The sequence below is a fragment of the Argopecten irradians genome, chromosome 12 (assembly GCF_041381155.1).
Source record: "Argopecten irradians isolate NY chromosome 12, Ai_NY, whole genome shotgun sequence".
NCBI lineage: Eukaryota > Metazoa > Mollusca > Bivalvia > Pectinida > Pectinidae > Argopecten > Argopecten irradians.
In genome coordinates, this window is record NC_091145.1 from 33,381,456 (window position 1) to 33,402,493 (window position 21,038).

A 21,038-nucleotide genomic window follows, 5' to 3' on the forward strand; every position below is an offset into this window, starting at 1 on the left:
TATCGTCAATCCAATTATCTCACCTTTGGCCAAGTAAATACCGTCAGTTTGAAGGAGAGACTGTAAAACTGTCAGCCTCGCGCCTATTGTGACGTTTTAGTACTGCAGATGAAAGCGTACTATGTCAGGCCCGTAGTTCAGCCGTTTTAAGTTCTCCGGGAATGTTGTTACATAAGCGCCATTATCGGGTTCGGTAGACAGTGAAATAACACGAGAGAAGGGTGTAATGGACGTTCTGTACACCAATCCCTCTCAGACTACCAGTAAAACTATCGTGGAGACTTTACTACAATATAAATGTTATCTTTTATTGGGCTTCCGGCTACACTAATACTCGGAGTACACGCGACTTGATCGCCCCCTTGTGACAGTGTAAAGAACTCGCAGACACACAGGTGTTGGATGACAGGTGTAAAGAATGGCAGGCTATGAAACAATATCCTCATTTCAATTATCATTGTGATCTTATCGAGTGCTCTGTCTCTCTTCTGGATGACGTCATCGTCACGTGAGGGGGTCTGATACAGACTTCCAAATGATTTTTTATATTAAAGCAACAGTGATGCTGCTTCAATAGTACATAACTTACTTTTGGCTGTGTCATGCCACCAAAACGCTGTATACATCAGATGGTTTGTGATCATAAAAAGTTCATAAACGAAATTTATATAGAGTATTTTGCAAACAAAACATTTGTTTCCCCTTATGGTCATTGTCTGTGTATATGTAAATTTGATGCATTTGTAAATGCAAAGTACATTTATTTCATTGGATTTTTTTTCCATCATGATCATATTACCGTTAAAATGGCACTTTATCTTTGACCTTTACAGCAAGGTCACAAATACCAACTATTACTCCACATGGTTACTAAGTTTTCATCAAGAAAAAAATCAATGAGCCTATTTCACCTTTGACCTTGGCTTCAATGTCATGGTCAAAGTCATTATAGACCTAACGGTAGTGTACAGGATATTAACAAGTAGGTCCCGGGTTTGATCATCACCCTATCTACAATGATTCACAAGAAATATTGCTCAGACAAGAAATTATCAGAAGAAGAGAGAGAACCAACACAGTCGCCATTCGAAGTTCTGTGGTACACAGTTCGATACAACTCTAAAAGGCTGTAGGACTATAAAGCTACTCTATCCGTTTATAATCTCACATCATTCCTATCGAAGATGTAAACACTCCCTAGGTGAGCGTTTTGTTTATTCGAGTGTGCATGTCTCGCGTGTGCGAGGCCATTTATAATGCACAACGTAAGATGGACACGGTCTAGGGGTGACGGAGCTGTACAATTACCTGCTCGCAAGCTCTCCTAATGTACTAAAATGGGATATCAATCACCTCAACTCCATATTCCCACACTGCTGTAGATAAAACTACAAATAGCCTGATACAACACAAAATGTCCCTGTCACTGCCTACATACCCCCTCATGTAAAAATAGCGGATGAAGAGAGAAAGTTAGGGTTACTCCTTATATATTATCGAAAAAGTTGTCTGTTTACAATTGTTAGTTAAGGCAAAATAACCACACGCTGCACACCAGCCATGCTCCTGTTTTTATTATTTCCGAAGCTTTACTTGTTCACTTTGGTTTACTACGAAAGCTGCGGACCATTCCTCGGAGACCTCAATACCCGTCAAACATTCAATAGATGTTATTTCATGCGTTTTAAATTATACGCATGACCATACAAGAGCTCCACATGGGGTAGAACTGGCCTTTGAAGACAAGAGAGAATATTTAAAGATACCTCCGCCCGAGTAATGAAGTACAAGTGGCGCGGCTTAGTGACAGCTCACAATGGAAGTGATCTGTCACACGACAATGATATAGGTAGTATTTATAGAGATCACATATTAAGATCACCGATAATTACGAAGACAACACGATAGCAGCACCACTCAAATCACCAGTAAACTCATTAAAGGCATTTTATGACTTGGCAAAAAAAGAGAAAAGAATTTCAATTGCTTGACAAATTACAAGTGTATGTTATAATACAGTGTGTGTCCGTAACTAGGTTAATCACCTTCCACAGGTAGGTCAGCTGATTATACTTGGAATATCACTATCACCATAGCAACAACAATTATACTGACGATACAATATGACCCATCGTGAAATATTGATTACGGTGGACATACGTTTGTCAGGTAACAGACGTCCGTAATCACATCTGGCCATGTGTGGCCTCCACACATTGATATAATATTGCCAACATGCAGATTAAGGTAGGCTGTCTAGATGGGATACACAATTCACTGTCAAAGTCAAATGAAATAATCCTGATGGTCAGTTGTGCGAGAGGTCACAGTTGGTACAGTACAATAGTGCATTGTCCTAGGTTAAAGCAATAACTGTATGTCAAATATCAGCATAATATGTCTGATTCAACAACCGTGACGATTCACTTTGTAAACATGATGACTTACAATAGGACTTTTAAGTGAAATCACGAGCATTCAATGTTGATTTTCATTCGAACGAAATGAAATACAACTTCGTCGTTGAAGACCTTAGACAGCAATATTCAACATTGTACGTTGAGAAGTTATTGTTTATTTTATTAAGAAATATTGGAGAGATAATTGCTTACTGTTCAACACAAATTGAGGACAATCTCTTCAAAACTACAACAACCATGGGACACTGGTACCAACATACCAAAACGACGAACTGAGGGTCACCATATCTAAACAAGGATCCAAGTCCGCGACTCTAAACAAAGTCCTCTTATTTTTACAGTCAGCGATTTCAGATTGAGTGTTAATACGGCTCTGCTATATATGTTGTGCCTTTGTCATTAAACATACTTGTTTCTACATGGTACAATGTTGATTGACATGCGTGACAAATCGTCCTACAAAAATCACCGCTCACCAAGCCTATCATCAACTAATCTACTACATATTTCAATTACAACAGCCAGTGGTTTTGTTCAGACATTTTTTTTTTATAAATGCTCGCTACTGTTTAAGCGCAGCGTGTTTCGCCAAACATAAACCGTCAACTTGTCGCCCGGAGCAAGATTTTCGGGCATGTTGTGAAAATGATCGTCAACAACCCCCGCTAAATTGAGACAAATTTAAGATGCGTTTTAAAATGTTAATTTTAATGTTAACACTGGTATGTCTGTCGACTACACACGGTGTGAGGTGACGCAGAACCCATGAAATGTACATCTATACTGTACTTAGTGCCATCATTAGGACTGTTAGATCTTATGATCTTCTTCCATATTGAAAAGGGAAATGTAATATCATGTCGTCAATTAAACTTTAAAGTCAAACCCTATTCAATTTTTATTTATGGAAGGGAAATGAGGACAGATGTTTTTAGAGCCAGTATCCCCATTGTTCGACATCTCGACGGTGTACTGCAACACCAGTATGGTTTCTGAGTTTGGAAGGGTTAAGGGAAGAAGCGAGCGGAGTCTCATTTAAGAGGGGGAGCTAATTAAGGGAACTAGCGAGCAGTGTTTAGGCGAAAGGGATGGATTCATTTAGGGCTCTAGTGATCAGTGTTATATCATAAACTACTTGTCTTAAAATAACATTACTCTTAATATTGGCCAGTAAATGGATATCCCATATGGTAAGAGTTCGTCTAAATGTAACGTTATAGCATATACATTTCGATGGATGAAAATGCAACCAATATAAATTGGTTAAATAAAAAACCCACCATTATTCGAAAGATTACATCATTGGAATGATAGTGATGTATTGCCTAGATATTTTAGTTATATCACACAATGATTATATTGAATAGCCTTTCAGTATGAAGCAAAATTAATTTTGTTAGTATTTCCAAATTATGAATTCCACCCCTTGCAGACCAGCTGATTGTCTGGGCTGAGTTGTTGGTGACAGTGGTCGGCACACAGTGATCGCTGTGATTGACAACCCTACCAAGTATAATACATCGCTATCTACATAACAGTATAAACGGGCGCTACATCTATTGGTAAGCATTAATTCCAGAAAATTGAGTATTATGTTCAGTATAAGAGGCACAGCTAGCAGTTAAAGGTTACACGCTGTGAGATTACAGTGAGTTTGGGTACATGGTAAATAATGATTAATGATAATGAGCTGGAGATGTTCTCTCCTCACCAGGACGTAATAGCAACACCACACCAAGTTAAATTCATACGGTACAAAACATTAACAAAATAATCTCATGTGGGGAGGGGATCTACAGAGAGTGCGATCACACTAAATCAGTGATTAATGGGGCATTAAATGGCGAGTGATGGAATAAATAATGAAACATGTACAGCAGTAGTTAAAAACTATAGCAATCATCAACTGGTGAAAGGTATAGCGGGCATTAAAATGACGGAAAATTCATCAAACAATTTATGTTAATGAAACTCATAGTAATCCTTAAATTCATGACTAACAAATATGAAAGTGGCGGCATTTACAGAATTTGTCATAACTATTGAACTTAAATAAAGCGGTTAATGAAATGCTGAATCTTAGAGCAGTTTTTTAATTAATGGAATTTTCATAAACATTTAAGTGATGAAATTTGCAGGAGTCATTAACATCCTCCATTGTACAGTTGTTATATTTATAGAATTCATTAAATTAATGAAACATGAAACGTAACATCCTTAGTAATAAAAGTATATGAAACTTACAGCAGTTACAAATTGACTATACTTAGCATCAGTTCTCAATAAATGATGAAAATCGTAGCAGTTAGGTAACACTAACTGAATTGATGAAAATTTATAAATGTAAAACACCAACAGAATAAATTGATTAAAGTTTTAGCATATATTTAGTAGATAAACATGTTAACACTTATTAAATTAATAAAAGTTTTAACACTTATTAAATTAATAAAAGTTTTATCACGTATTTAATTGATGAAAGTTTTAACACGTATCAAAATAATAAAAGTTTAAACACGTATCAAAATAATAAAAGTTTTAGCACGTATCAAATTTATAAGAAAAAATAGCACTTTTCAAATTAATTAAAGTTTTTTACAAGTATCCAATTGAAGAAAGTTTAAACACGTATCAAATTAATATATTAAAGTTTTTACACTTATCCAATTGACGAACATGTTAAAGATGCTCCACCGCTGACAAATGGTATATTTCACTATCAAAAACAGGAGCAGACGATTTAGTATTTTTCTTCAGTTACAAAAGTTACTTAATTACTTTACACCATTACCACCATTGGAAAGTTTGAGCTTCCACTTTAACTTCAAGTTAAAATTACAAGAAATAATTAATTGCATCCCGAAAAAATTCCATGGCACTATATTATATATGGAATGAAGTACTGATTGCGCATGCACTAAATGCAAAATAAACTATTTCATATTATTTTTTGTGTAAATTAGACACATATAAACACGATTAAACATCAATTATTGTTCAAGTGATAAATATCATTTATGCTCTGTCGGCGGTGGAGCATCTTTAACAATTATCAAATTGATGAAAGTTTTTAACACGGATTTAATTGATAAAAAATGAATTTTAATTAACCTGATGACAATTTTCACTATCAAATTGATGACAAAATTTACATATATTAAATTGATACGTATACGCAGCATTTATCATGTTGATGGAATTTTTAAAGGTTATCAAATGGATGAAATTGAAAGTTGTTGTTACGTCAATGAAACTTAAGCAGCTATCTAGTATGGAATTGACGAAAATTGAAATTTATACATAGGTTCACATAAGGCCGTAGAGTAATAGAACTTTATCTATGACATTAATTTAAATGATTTTAATGGCTTTTACATCAGTCATTAAAATGGTCAAACTTTACGAAAAATATCAGTGATTAATCTCTGTCAAACATTAAAAAAATAAATCATTCAAACAGTAATTCAAGTGATACAATTACACCAGTAATTAAAAAACTTTTGAACTAGCGTCCACTTGCAATTGACGTGATAGTACTGAGGAAGCCTCAAAGCAGTACAATAAACGATATTTATTAAAATAATGATGTAATACTTACGTTTAACAAATCACTAAAAGTATTGATGAAATAGCGATAATTTCATTGTTGAATATTATTACTGGTAATATTTAGCTAACAGAAGCTGTATAACTTTGAACAGGTGCTAGTGATAACTATGACGTTCACCTAAACTAAAACGAAGATTTTACACACTAAATCGCCCTACAAAATCTCCATTGTTGAATGTGTGTACCTTACAGCTTGAATGAAATAGTTTTCATCGTTGAAAGTATCGCTATGTTATTCATCCTTTCCATGACCTGTTGAATGTGTTTCTTACCACGTGTTTACACCATATAATCGCCTTATAGTTTACGTGTTTACACCATATAATCGCCTTATAGTTTACGTGTTTATACCATATAATCGCCTTATAGTTTACACCATATAATCGCCTTATAGTTTACGTGTTTACACCATATAATCGCCTTATAGTCTACGTGTTAACACCATATAATCGCCTTATAGTTTACATGTTTACACCATATAATCGCCTTATAGTTTAGTGTTTACACCATATAATCGCCTTATAGTTTACGTGTTTATACCATATAATCGCCTTATAGTTTACGTGTTTACACCATATAATCGCCTTATAGTTTACGTGTTTACACCATATAATCGCCTTATAGTTTACATGTTTACACCATATAATCGCCTTATAGTTTAGTGTTTACACCATATAATCGCCTTATAGTTTACATGTTTACACCATATAATCGCCTTATAGTTTAGTGTTTACACCATATAATCGCCTTATAGTTTACGTGTTTATACCATATAATCGCCTTATAGTTTACGTGTTTACACCATATAATCGCCTTATAGTTTACGTGTTTACACCATATAATCGCCTTATAGTTTACGTGTTTACACCATATAATCGCCTTATAGTTTACGTGTTTACACCATATAATCGCCTTATAGTTTACATGTTTACACCATATAATCGCCTTATAGTTTAGTGTTTACACCATATAATCGCCTTATAGTTTAAGTGTTTACACCATATAATCGCCTTATAGTTTACATGTTTACACCATATAATCGCCTTATAGTTTAAGTGTTTACACCATATAATCGCCTTATAGTTTTCGTGTTTATACCATCATCGAAGGTGTCATGCTGTTTAGAAGTATAAAGTAGACATGACAGTCTGGTAAAGCGTATAACGTTCGTGTGGAATAGTCTGAGGAAAACAGCGATAGCAAAAACTCTAACGGTTATAACTAAAACATAGAACATGTTTATGCATTTAACACAAGCCCAAAAAACTACTCTCTGCATTTCACCCCAAAACTTTTGAAATTTTCAACGATGATTCAGTGAGAAATTTAAATTGAAACTGTCGATTTTAATTATCAATTTCATGTTTAAAAATATAAAGGCATCTTGAAGACGACGAGTAAAGCACAGTTAAGACAAGATGATTCGGGACGGCGTACAAGCGGAAATGTGCCTCCCCATTCACCCCCTCACTGTTTCATGGTAATGTTTACCAGAGCAAACCTAACGAATACAATTATTTAATTATTATTTAATTCGGAAAATGGTCGCTTAGGTTGTACGTATAATTTTGGTTGGAGTCTTCCGCCTTTCTCTAATCTGTACCTTGATCGTATATAATTGGTGCACATGTTCCGACTTCCTGTTTCTTGTTTTCCTCCCCGACAATACCCCTCCATCTCCATGTCGACGGTCTGTATACCCCCCACCATAAAAGAGCATCCATCTTCCATGTCAACGGTCTGACCCCCTCCCCCCCCCCGAATTCGACCCCCTCCCTAATATAGCAAGTTACCCGCTACCACGTTAGAAAACATTATATGTATAAATTGGTACTGTTTACTCATCTTTATAATTTATAGGATACTGTAAAAAACAACAGGAATACTTTGTTTAATTGAGTTTGGGGGCGCTACCTATCAAATCAAACTAACAATGCTTAAAAACTATAAGCTTTATATTTTGCACATATCAATTGAATTTTCGACATAGATACATTTTAAAACATCTATATAAATAATAATGCATATTTCAATTCCTGTCCGTTTACATTACAGTCTCAAGATATATAATTTAAATAACTCGAGTTTAACACTGAATCTTCATTAACCTCTATATCACAACCTTCCAATGCTACTCAGTGGTTTGGATACACAGTTTAGTTTTGATAAAAAATGACCAATTTGATATACCGGTCATTGTATTTTATGAGAGCCTAGGAGCGGTATAATGGACATTGCCTTTGTGGTCTGACCCTTTACTGACCAGAAGTTAATCACTGACCGACTGTCATAATCCACAACATATATTTCAAAGATAAATGCGTTTCCGAGAGCTGTGTATCAGATAGACGAATTTCAGAGATAAAAATCTCGGATAAATGTATTTTCGTGGACCCATTCCGCCGACAACATTGCAGAAGTATCACTTCAGTCATTAATATCAAGTTCGGCCGGACAGTAATGGTCTACTTACATAGGCGGCTGTAGATGTTCTACAACGATGTTACCACAGAAAGTCGTATGTTCACTATAGTCCATGATGTCTTTTTGAGATTACATGTGCAATTTTGAAAGGTGACCTGAAGTAAATTTCCTAATTGCGAATCTTTGAGCTCAGCTTCAATGAAGAAAGGGTCGTCAACAAATTATGCCACAGCGTTTAAGAATTTATACTTTATGTAATTTAAAAGATGTTGAGGATGAATTTCGTTTTGTTTTGAATGTCTAGTTTACTTTGATATCCGTAGAAATTATGAAAAAAAAACCTAATATTTCAACACGTCTATTATGAATAAATCAATACAACATTTTAATGTTAAATATCTAGAGATATTAGCAATAACATTTGTCATTTGTCAAGCAGTCATACTCGTCTGAATGTCGTAGTGTCTATGGTACTGCCTGTATTATATGATATACCATTTGAATGTCGTGTAGTGACGTCTTGTATGTGTAACTGATGAGTCAATACACAATTAACGTCAATAGAACATGGATGGTTAGCTTTTTTCTACTTACTATTCTTTTAATATTAATAAAAATAAGAACTGAGAAAAATACAAAACCTTCATAAACCCACAACAATGTTACCGCGAAATCGTCATTTAGTTTGAGTATTTCTGATGATATTTCACTCATTCCCCCTCCAGTAACATGTAGTCAACCATTTCTGGACAGCGTTTTGTTATACATATTTACCGTAAGACTAAGTACACCGACTTGTCAAATCTTGGCCCGTGGTCATCCAAGTTTTTTTTTTCTCTAACAAGACTGGTCAGTTATCATCGCCATCTAACTGACCTTAATGTATTTACCTGTAGAAATCGGATTATTCGTGAATCAGGCATATTTTATCAGATCCGAATGGCCGATACATATTTCAAACGATAAGGCAAAGCCAGGTTTATTTTACTTGTGTCGTTCAGGTCGACTTAGGAATGTATATATTCCAGGGCAACCATTTCTCATTAGGTACACCTGAAGTGGCAATGGCTGATTTACTGTTCTGTACACAATACAGACCTGAGAAAGGGATCCTAGTTATTAGTAAAACCAATAGACAAGTCTACGTGATGATCATATTATCAAGGCTGTATGGTAATTATCATGGCGGTGTGAAATTTGTAATGAGTAATTACTATTGCTAAGTGAAACATATAGTATCACGACGGCAGATAAAGGTTTGTAAAGCTGAGCTGGAAACGAGGGCAAAATTCAGGGAACAATCGATCACTGGCGTGTATATAAGAATGTGTAAAAGTGAGTTTAGAAACAAAATATTAATATTTCCAATGACTAACGAAAGCCAATGACAAAAGAAACTTGATATAATTTTCTTCGTAAGACACGATTATACGGAAAAACAGAATTAAAGATTATCTCGTACGGAAATATCGATGGAAAATCATAGGTTTTGTAAACAGATATTTTTCAGATAAAGTAAATGTGACATTCAGTAGAAACATGTTCTTTCTGATATCATGTATTAGTTTAATTCATAAACAACAAAATATGGATTAATAAACAACAGAATATGGATTAATAAACAACAGAATATGGATTAATAAACAACAGAATATAGATGAATATAGATACTGTATAACCAATCCATTGTAGTCAATCCATTATTAAATATCAGCCCACAGTTGGCATTACTAAGTTGTAATAACGTAATGTGCATGATTCAATTGTATATATTGGACTATGGTTAAATCGAAATAATGAAATCGTCCATGAATAAATGTTCCGATAGTAGAAATCTGTGGAAAATTGTTCGTGAAGGATTTATAAAGAAGAATAGAAAACTCACAACTTTGTATTAAATAATCTAAATTGTAATTAAGTTTAAGGTAGTGGATAGGCTTTAAGATGATTGTTGAAGCTTAAACCCAATTTAACATCAACTAAAACGTAATTTAATAGGTTTACGTTAGTAAAAAGGTGTCAGAAATGTTAACAACTGAAGCTTGCACAAAATTATTAAACAATCTAAATTGTAATAAGGATTAAGTTAGTGGAAAAATGTAACATTTAGATTATGAAAAAATGGTGAACCAATACTTATAAAAGAACCTCTACTCTAGAAATCAATATGCCATCGCCTGAGAGAGAAAAAAAAACAAGATAAAAAGCACAAAACACAACACTAGCCCTTGCTCAAGGTATTCGCCACTTCCTCGTTATGTAGAAACTTTATGAGATACCAGCTCGGAGATTGAAGCTAACTAATAACGTTTTATTTGGGATATCCCATTACTAGCCACCCTGACGAGATCAGCCGACATTGGTGGCTTAGAGTGTCCTCTCTCAAGTACTACTGGAGTCGATCGGCCAAGTCAAGAGGGCTTATAATCCGAATATTAAACGGATTACGTGGAGTTAAGTGGTAACATATACTTATTTTGTTTAGCACGTCTAAGTTAGATAAGTACCATGGCGCCTTTCAGCGTGTCCACTACTGCAATTATGCATTGCATTCTTAGTTATATAGTTAATTCAAAATTATTATTATCATTGTTTTAAAAGTTCAGCGCCCAATCTCTAAATTCCAATTTACCATCATCATCATCATCATCATCATCATCATCATCATCATCATCATCAAATATGTTTATTATACTATCTTGTTTATCTTAATTGTTCGCAGTATGTAAATTTGTAAGTAGAAAAACATTTGCTTATTTCAAAACTATTAATCAAAGTACAAAAAATCAGGCATAAATTTATGCCATTATAAATGCATACAAATTGATTGTACATCGCTTTATTTCAACCTTGTCTCCACTTCTAGTAGGATAAAACGACTTACACCATTTGTCAAAGGCAAGGCTAAAAACTAATGATTACAGGTTGTAAAGGACATGGCCAGCTTTAATATTTCATATTAAACATACACTGTAATTTGTGTATTTTTCGCTGTACTGTCAGTGAACTATACGTTAAGTACATGTGTATAGGTTAGATATCATGGGGATTAACTTTATAAGTAATATCACGGCCGACTTACTAAGCAGATAAACGAAACTGGCTTTATATTGTATTTAAACATAAAACAGACGTCTTCACAAAATAATTTAAGGTTAAATCAGTTCATTATTTCAATTCGAAGACACCCCGTTTTATCTGTCAGCCGTGTGTGAAAGGCCTGGTTACGGTAATCCGATTACGTATGACTTACGCCTCTTAGTTTCGGCTAGCAATACTGCCACACCATAAACTGCTTCTCGGCTAGCCACAAAGCCAAACCAGGTCCCCATCATTCACACTAAACATCCCCAACTGTCATTCCTGTTCTGCACAGTAGTTTAAGAAAATATTTTCTAAATCTATGGATTCGAAATATAAATCAACTATAGGAGATTGAATCTACTTCCGTTCACATCGTATCGAATGAGACCGTTTCATCAGCAACTGCCCAATTTCTGAACGTCACCATTTCACGCCATAACAATAAATTTGAGTTCTATCGTGTCAACCCTGACTTTCCAAACAACAAAAAGGAATATCAACAATGAAAACGTAAATTAGTGAAAATTAGCCCTGTTAATTAAATTACACACATAGGAAACCTTTTGTTGCCACACGTGCGTGATGTCACAACCAGAAGCAGGACTTCAAATTGGTTCACGTGACTAAAGACGTCCGTAAATCGTGTCTATTACCGTTTGAGACCAAGACAATCTCTCGTTTCTGAGTTATTTCTACGGGAAACGGCACCGCCGCTGTTATTTCAGTTAAAATACCTTAACATGACTTACTAGCCCACTAAACATCAGGTCTAGTTAACACTGACGGAGCCCAATAATACTTATTCCGCACTGTCCGCGTCTGACATTCCAGCTTCCTTGTGTAAGCATGCCCATGAAATTGGTTTAGGTAAAATACGACAGTAATGTTCTGTCATAAAAAGCAACGTTAAGTTTTAACAAACTCTTACTGATCTATCAGACTCTCAACTTCAAAACAAAAGGCATTTCCACACTTCTAAATGTTGGGGAAGATCAATAGAGTATTTAAGGCCCTCTATTTGATGGTCAACACTCGCATGGCGTGGTCTAATACCAGCGAAAATCTCATTTATGTGAAGTGCTTTATATGCAGACAGTATATTTTTTTATGAAAAGGTCTGGCAAACATAAACTATATCACTGTGGTGCATTGGCCGGTCATTTATCCATACACTCTGAGATGACAAACGATATAAATATGTCTCATCCCCATTTAACGAATCGACGGAGTTTGTTAAAGTAATTGCTAACTTCAATATTGATAAGAAATTCTACAACAGCTCAAATAGTTCTAATAAAGGGTCAACTAGGCCCTGATAAAGGGTCCACTAGGCCAAATAACTCACATGTCACCTATTCTGTCAGATTAATTATCACTACCTATTAATCTTAGTAAATAGATAATTACCACTTGGGCAGCTGTTAACCCTTACTTTCCGTAAATACTGTGGAGAAGTGATTTGGATATGCGCATACAATTCAGATAATTTTAGATCATTACATGACATAGTTTTATGATTCAAATTTGAATAAAACTTTTCTCAATTTTCAATTTCGATTATTTAAACGCCTAAAGTACGTTTGTTTGCAATAACTAGATGTTTGTTATAGTAAGATATTAATACTATCTGGAGCATCATGTTGTTGGTGTGTAGTTATATATAGTCATACAGGGTTGTGTGAGCATAAGGTAGGTACATCAGCGATTCTTAACGACACTAATATCTGTCGAGATTGGAGTAAAATAGACTTGGTCTAGCGTTGATAACGTTTGCTCTGAAGATTGTATCACTATAATTAATATCCATTAGTTACTACCCAAAGACTTTTCATAGAATTATTGATGATTTGGTTTTCATAAAACAGTTCGTGGAATTTAGACAAACAATGAGACTATATTTACAATCAAATTGTCACTTTATTTTGATAAATTCAGTACATTTTATATGTATGTGGTTTGACTTTCTTAGAGGATTAATTTTTCATATCTGATATTTTTATAGAAGAGAAAAGATGCTGGTTTGATATTTAAAGTGAATAGTCGGGCAAAGAAAACCAGTCCAAATGCGTTCATTGGCCTTCCAAAAGTTCTCACATATTAATACGACGGTCAAGTTCTGCTTACGTTTCCCAGTTCTGACCATTGAAATAAAGAAAGTTGAAAGCATTGAAAGCGAGGCTGCGTGGAAATGTAACCACGGACAGAGTTAGCCCCGAGGACGTTTTAGGATTGCTATACTTTAAATTAATTTCTTCGTACGCAGACAGATTTTGACTAGAGATTTTATTTTTCTATTTCATAAGAAATTATACTGGATACATTCACACCATTTTTACCGACTTTAGCCACCCTTGCCCGACTGTTCACTTTAACAAATGCCTGCGTGATGTCTGAAGTTATGAACTCGTTCAACTGCTTCACAATAATTAATATTTCATCTCTTAAAACGTTTGGAGCATAGTCATTCCTCTATACTAAAATGTAAGTATTCTTTTGTCACTTATATTTATTGTCATGTTTGATAATTTCCACTGGCTGTAATGAGCATTTACGATTTTCTGATTATTGAATTAATTGAGAGTTACAAAATAATATCTGGGGACTTCAAAGTACAATTATGTAACTTTAACTGCAGTTATGTCTTTACGTAGACTTGCTGTATATGAAACGCATACGTATTGAGATAAATAAAACTAGCAGGCGATGTAAGTATAATTACTATCAAGTAGGGTCTGTCAGTATCAGGCGTTAATGTTAACTTATTTCCAGGCGAAGGAATAAACACTGATTATAATTATAGCCGTCAAACTGCCATTGCGCATGCGCTTTCTTTGAAGCCCGACATGCTAAGCGTTGAGAATTAGTGTAGAAGTAATTCAATTACATATGAAAATTTATGAGACTGACGAGACCATATCTTTCATTTGTCAAACGTCTGTCCGTCATCTTCATAAACCAGCAAAAATCAGAGTCGGGCACGTGAAGGGTATCACAGCTCATAAACCGTGTCATTCATGGACTTTTGTCAGGAAGCCATCAAAGTGCTGTGATGGACAGGTTTGGGTTTGACATCTACACACATACTTCATTCCAACACGTTTTATCACAGGTATCTTAATGTGCCTGTATAATGCACTTTAGCATCAGGATCACTCAATGTAAATGTGTGCAGCTGGTTTCGGACCAGGAAATGAACTCCCACCAAGCCGAATTAAGAGAGAGGTGTTTTTAAAAGGGTCGGTATCTGTTAATCTTTATACAACAAGCGCAACACAGAGTGGTTTATAATGAATTGTTGGTATGTAAATAGTAAAAAAGATGAGCTTCTTTAAATATAACGAATTACATATGATACAAAACACTGCTTGTCACCGGATCAGGGTGAGTCGGTGTATTTTGTACAGTGTGGAGATCACAGATAAGCTTTATTGTTTGTGCGTTACCGATTCCGATCGTTTGTCTACTTAATTTTTCCTATGTAATAGATTGTGTAATGCTATATTGGGCAATTACAGTTTGTATCGAGCTTCGCGAGATAGGAATCGAACTTGTTAGTCTTGTCATGACAATGATGACGTCATCATTTAAGTGCGAATGTTTTTCCTGATAGGGATCACGTGACATGACTGGTATTGTTATACTTTTAAATACCAACGGGGAAATAACTACTCGTTTTGTAATAAAGGCAAACGCTCTAATAAACTATCATCGTCCAAAAAGCAATTTCGTTCAACTCCTATCTCGTTCAAGTAAACACAACAAATTGTTGTACTGGTATTTTCTTTGCAGTTGAGAAATATTTGCAGACGTATTCTTATATGACGTCTTTTTTGTATGAAGTAAGCGTTTGCTGTGTATAAAAATGACGTTAACGACTGATGAACGCCATGTGTGCTGCATGCTCTAACACTAGATTTGGTGTAACGGGCTCCATTACATAAACAACCCTGTGTATGTTGTACTCCTTTTGTACCATCATTCAGATGGACAGCCAGACCCCTATTCTGATTAGGGGTTTTATTTGCTGGGAAACAGACCGAAGCCAGACACCCGTCAGATATATAAGACTGTCTGCGCTTTTACATTCCCGACAGTTACACAATTATGCGAAGATTGCAGATGATTCTGATTTGCGCGATAATCCAGGCAGATCGTCTCGCATTAAGTCAAGAGCCTGAAAAGATACAGGAACGAGATTCCTCTTGACTTTCATGTGAAATGAAGGATTTCAAAATACTACTACATAGATTTCGTCTTATCTCGCCAAACATTTTTTCCACTTTCGAACCACTGAGTTTCCCATTCACGTGCCCAAACTTCATCTGAAATGGACGTATGGCTAAACTATTTGTTTTCATGGTTACTGCTGAGTCAATCCAAGGCTATGTGAACTGACCAGGTGTATACTGGACACACCGTGTTGAATGTCTACTGACCATCCGAGTAAATACACTTGTCGAGATACTCGTCCACTTTGAGATTTCGGTATCTAAGATATTGGCCCAATTACCTTCCAGCATAATCCTCTTTCATTCATGTGGTTGACGTAAGGTAAGATAACGGATGAGTTATTGCATCTACTGTAGATAAATCCTGTGGTGACACGGGTTATGGTCAGCGTCATTTCGGACTGGTCAGTGAGTGTAGACAATTAACGAGAATTTTGACCACCATCTCAACTTGACAGCATTACGTATGTCAGTAGTAGGACAGAGAACCGGTTCTGTTGCCTGCATTCAGATTTGGTGTGTAATCCGCACTGCATACCTGGCACCCAGCAGAGACTGGCGTTGACACTCGTACTAAAACGTCGGTATATAATGGTCTGCTTGATGGAATTACAATCTGATAAATGCCATGTGATAAAATAGTTAGCTTAGGCTGCCATGGCCCACCTAGATCTACTCAAGATATCCCAGTACATCTGATAAAGGTCTAATTACGTTTTAAAAGTCAATATTTTGGGCAAGCCCGTCACCCTCACACTCCACAAGTTGGCAGATCAACCTCTCAACAGGTGAGAGATTTACTAGAATGTCGTATCTAAACAACTGGAGTCAGGTTATAGGGCCCAACAAAGCAGTATTTATATAGAACATATTAAACTACTTAAACGTCCCGATAAATATACCACCAGAAATAACTGAAATGAAAGTCCGTCAACGTTTTTCTGACAGAACAATGCCATGGTTTTCTCGGAATTTATTTATCATTAATAATTTAACGATTACTTAGTGTTAATTGTTTTCAGATAATTGTTGCATATTTCACGTTTTATACAGGTAAAAGTTACATTAAAATACTGATGAATGGTTTAATGCTTTAAAAAGTTGACCGTTTTTATTGAATTTCATGTTTTGTAAATAAAGAATGATTGATCGATTTGATGTTTATCTCGATACACTGGAAATAACTTAACGTGCGATATTAGTTTAAATAAGTTTAATAATTTGTTTGCATATGAATATGTTACTGCCTTTGTTTATAAGATCTATTTAGAGTCTAATGAACATGCGTGATGCCATTTGTCAAATTCTCCGTCTAAGCTTGTTATCTGCCGCGACAACTGTCAGCAGTGGAAAGCGAAAGTAATACTCACGCTGAAGTATAACTGCTACGACAATAAGTTCACGGTAAAGTCCGGATCGTACCCGTCCTGCAGTCCGCAATATACCTCGTTCCAGAGCCATAACATTCAACACTCCAATAAGAAATATAATTATATCCAATATCACTTAAGTGTCATCGTCCGAATTCATGTCCAGGATCAGGGAGGCACCATGTTGTCCTCGTGTGGGAGACTCGTGGTAGTGTGCTGTAGTACTCGTCAGACGGCCCGCTATTACAGCCAGCAATCAGGCAGTCAGCCAATCAGAGCCCGCCTTATTACTACCGCTGTCAGGCTGTGTTGATATATAGTAACTGACCCGAAACCTTTCAGGTTAGCAACTTAACAAGCATTCATCATAGCTTGTTTATGATTTATAATACTGTTAGGCAATGTGTGTTGTTAATATGCGTGTGGCCTCTGGTGCCACTGCGGTGCCACAATGAAAGTGCCACCATGGAATACTAGTGCCGGTTCAGTGGAACCTCTGTGCAGTTTTATCTTGTTTTGTTTGATGATCAGAGTAAGCATTATTAGAGTTGTAGAAACAATTTACCTCTGTCACTAGGTTTGGTATCGAGGGAAGCATCAACTGACTGCGTGTTGTTTTAATTTCTCGGTGAAATTTGATGAAATTTGTTTTGGGTTTTGTGAGCCTTCCCCTGTTGTCAGGGTAAAACGAGAGTTAACATGACATCTACATGATAGAAGATTCCAGCGAGAATAGCAATCTCGTTAGTACAAAGATTTTTGTCACATTTTCTATTAAATCATGTTTTACAAATGAGCTAGAGTTGGTATGAGGGATGTCTTTTAAAGGTTATATGAAGCGTCTGACAGCCTCACGTGACATTTGATGAGGGAGCGCGAGTGCGAATGATTCCGATACCCCTTATAAAGCCCTGTTTTATTGGTTGAAATTTGAAACAAATGTACTGGATAGCTTCTGTGGGAAGATTCTCAGTAAACCATTGCACAAATCGTGTGTATGTAGATTATGGGAGAGCGTTTAAAACTTGAGTAAGGGGAACATGAAACAAATGTACTGTAAATTGTCAGAAGATAGGCAGGTCTGATGTGGGTTACAAGCGAATAACGCTCACACCATAGAAGCCGGCCTGCGAATTATAAACCGCTATTCGTGATTTTATTTTCTGGTATAGTTTTGCAGATTAAAGTACAGATCCTTCTTACTGCTATCTCTCCATCTCCTTACCTGCCCACTTAAATAGACTAGGAATCCTCTCTCACTGGCTAGCGTTTTTTCCGCGCAATTTAAATATCTAAGTGTAGTGTATAATCTAAAGATGAGTGGCACAACCACAAGCCTGATAAACTGCTATTAATTAATAGTCTTAACTGTAGGTCGCTGTCACTCTGTAAAACAAGACATGTTTTTTTTCCTTGCTGTACCTCGACTGTCCCGCCCCCGGATCGAATATGGTATCTCCAAACCGATTTACAGATTAAAAGAAACTTTTATCGTTGTCACAATCTAGTGATTTTCTGTACTTTTGAGTGCCAGACAATGTCAGTTTTACCGTAACATAGCCTTTATGGGTTTCCTGTCTAACCTTTGCCCCGACGAGACTGGTAACGAGGCTGATTTAATGGCGGTCCATTGGTTGATCACATGACACTGTTCAATATGGTTGCCGATATGATCTCGCGGATTGTTGTCAAAAGAGTAGATGTTACGTAATAACAAGGTACCATGAATGCACGGAAACTCCAGACATGACTATACGGAAATTGTAGAAATAGAGATAAAACAAACGCAGCCGTTATAAGGTTTATAATCTGTTTTAACACAGAGAAGGGGATCATCGTTTGAATTCGAGTTGGCCGATATAAATCTAGACCAACGATTGAAGTCGTCTAGCCCACCCATATACCACATCAACAAGCATCTACGATTTCTCTTAAACCGTCTTTATGTAACCATTCAAACATCACAGCATTCGTATGCCTCTAAGGTTTCGGTCTTCTATCCTCCAAACCTCGTAATAACAGTCCAGTATTAACCATTTAGTCCTCGTATTGTCCAAACGTCAGGCAAATGAAAATTTCAGTTTCTAAATATCAAATCATAGTGATAAAAAGTTCAGTTTCTAAACACAAAACCGTCATTTTGTAAAAAGCGAGTTCTCGTAAACATATCCAGGTTCTAAATAACAAGCCACAGTAAAATCATGCAGATTCTAAACATCCATTCCTCGTTAACATAGTCTAGGTTCTAAAAACAAGCACGTAAAATCAAGTCAAACATCCATCTCGTAAAACTAGTTAATGCAATCTAAACATCCATCCATTCCTCGTAAACATAGTCTAGGTTCTAAAAAACAAGCCACGTAAAATCATGCAGATTCTAAACATCCATTCCTCGTAAACATAGTCTAGGTTCTAAATAACAAGCTAAAACCAACATCTTCCTCGTAAATAGTCAGGTTAATAAGCCACGTAAAATATGCAGATTCTAAACATCCATTCCTCGTAAACATAGTCTAGGTTCTAAATAACAAGCCACTGTAAAATCATGCAGATTCTAAACATCCATTCCTCGTAAACATAGTCTAGGTTCTAAATAACAAGCCACAGTAAAAATGCAGATTCTAAACATCCATTCCTCGTAAACATAGTCTAGGTTCTAAATAACAAGCACAGTAAAATATGCAGATTCTAAACATCCATTCCTCGTAAACATAGTCTAGGTTTAAATAACAAGCCACAGTAAAATCATGCAGATTCTAAACATCCATTCCTCGTAAACATAGTCTAGGTTCTAAATAACAAGCCACAGTAAAATCATGCAGATTCTAAACATCCATTCCTCGTAAACATAGTCTAGGTTCTAAATAACAAGCCACGGTAAAATCATGCAGATTCTAAACATCCATTCCTCGTTAACATAGTCTAGGTTCTAAATAACAAGCCACAGTAAAATCATGCAGATTCTAAACATCCATTCCTCGTAAACATAGTCTAGGTTCTAAATAACAAGCCACAGTAAAATCATGCAGATTCTAAACATCCATTCCTCGTAAACATAGTCTAGGTTACAAATAACAAGCCACAGTAAAATCATGCAGATTCTAAACTTCCATTCCTCGTAAACATAGTCTAGGTTCTAAATAACAAGCCACAGTAAAATCATGCAGATTCTAAACATCCATTCCTCGTTAACATAGTCTAGGTTCTAAATAACAAGCCACAGTAAAATCATGCAGATTCTAAACATCCATTCCTCGTAAACATAGTCTAGGTTCTAAATAACAAGCCACAGTAAAATCATGCAGATTCTAAACATCCATTCCTCGTAAACATAGTCTAGGTTCTAAATAACAAGCCATGTAAAATCATGCAGATTCTAAACATCCATTCCTCGTAAACATAGTCTAGGTTCTAAATAACAAGCCACTGTAAAATCATGCAGATTCTAAACATCCATTCCTCGTTAAGTCTAGGTTCTAAATAACAAGCCTTATAAACATCCATTCCTCGTAAACATAGTCTAGGTTCTAAATAACAAGCCACAGTAAAATCATGCAGATTCTAAACATCCATTCCTCGTAAACATAGTCTAGGTTCTAAATAACAAGCCACTGTAAAATCATGCAGATTCTAAACATCCATTCCTCGTAAACATAGTCTAGGTTCTAAATAACAAGCCACAGTAAAATCATGCAGATTCTAAACTTCCATTCCTCGTTAACATAGTCTAGGTTCTAAATAACAAGCCACAGTAAAATAATGCAGATTCTAAACATCCATTCCTCGTAAACATAGTCTAGGTTCTAAATAACAAGCCACAGTAAAATAATGCAGATTCTAAACATCCATTCCTCGTAAACATAGTCTAGGTTCTAAATAACAAGCCACAGTAAAATCATGCA

At 35.7% G+C, this 21,038-nt stretch overlaps 1 protein-coding gene across 1 annotated transcript in view; it reads right to left on the bottom strand.

The window, feature by feature from the left end:
• Positions 1 to 17,367, bottom strand: part of LOC138304677 (uncharacterized) — a 43,551-nt gene extending 26,184 nt beyond the window's left edge. Inside the window, exon 1 of the mRNA XM_069244882.1 lies at positions 17,137 to 17,367. Within this exon, the coding sequence (XP_069100983.1) occupies positions 17,137 to 17,227 (91 nt within the window). The 5' untranslated portion in view covers positions 17,228 to 17,367. The remainder of the gene's footprint in view (positions 1 to 17,136) is intronic.
• Positions 17,368 to 21,038: the final 3,671 nt, after the last annotated feature.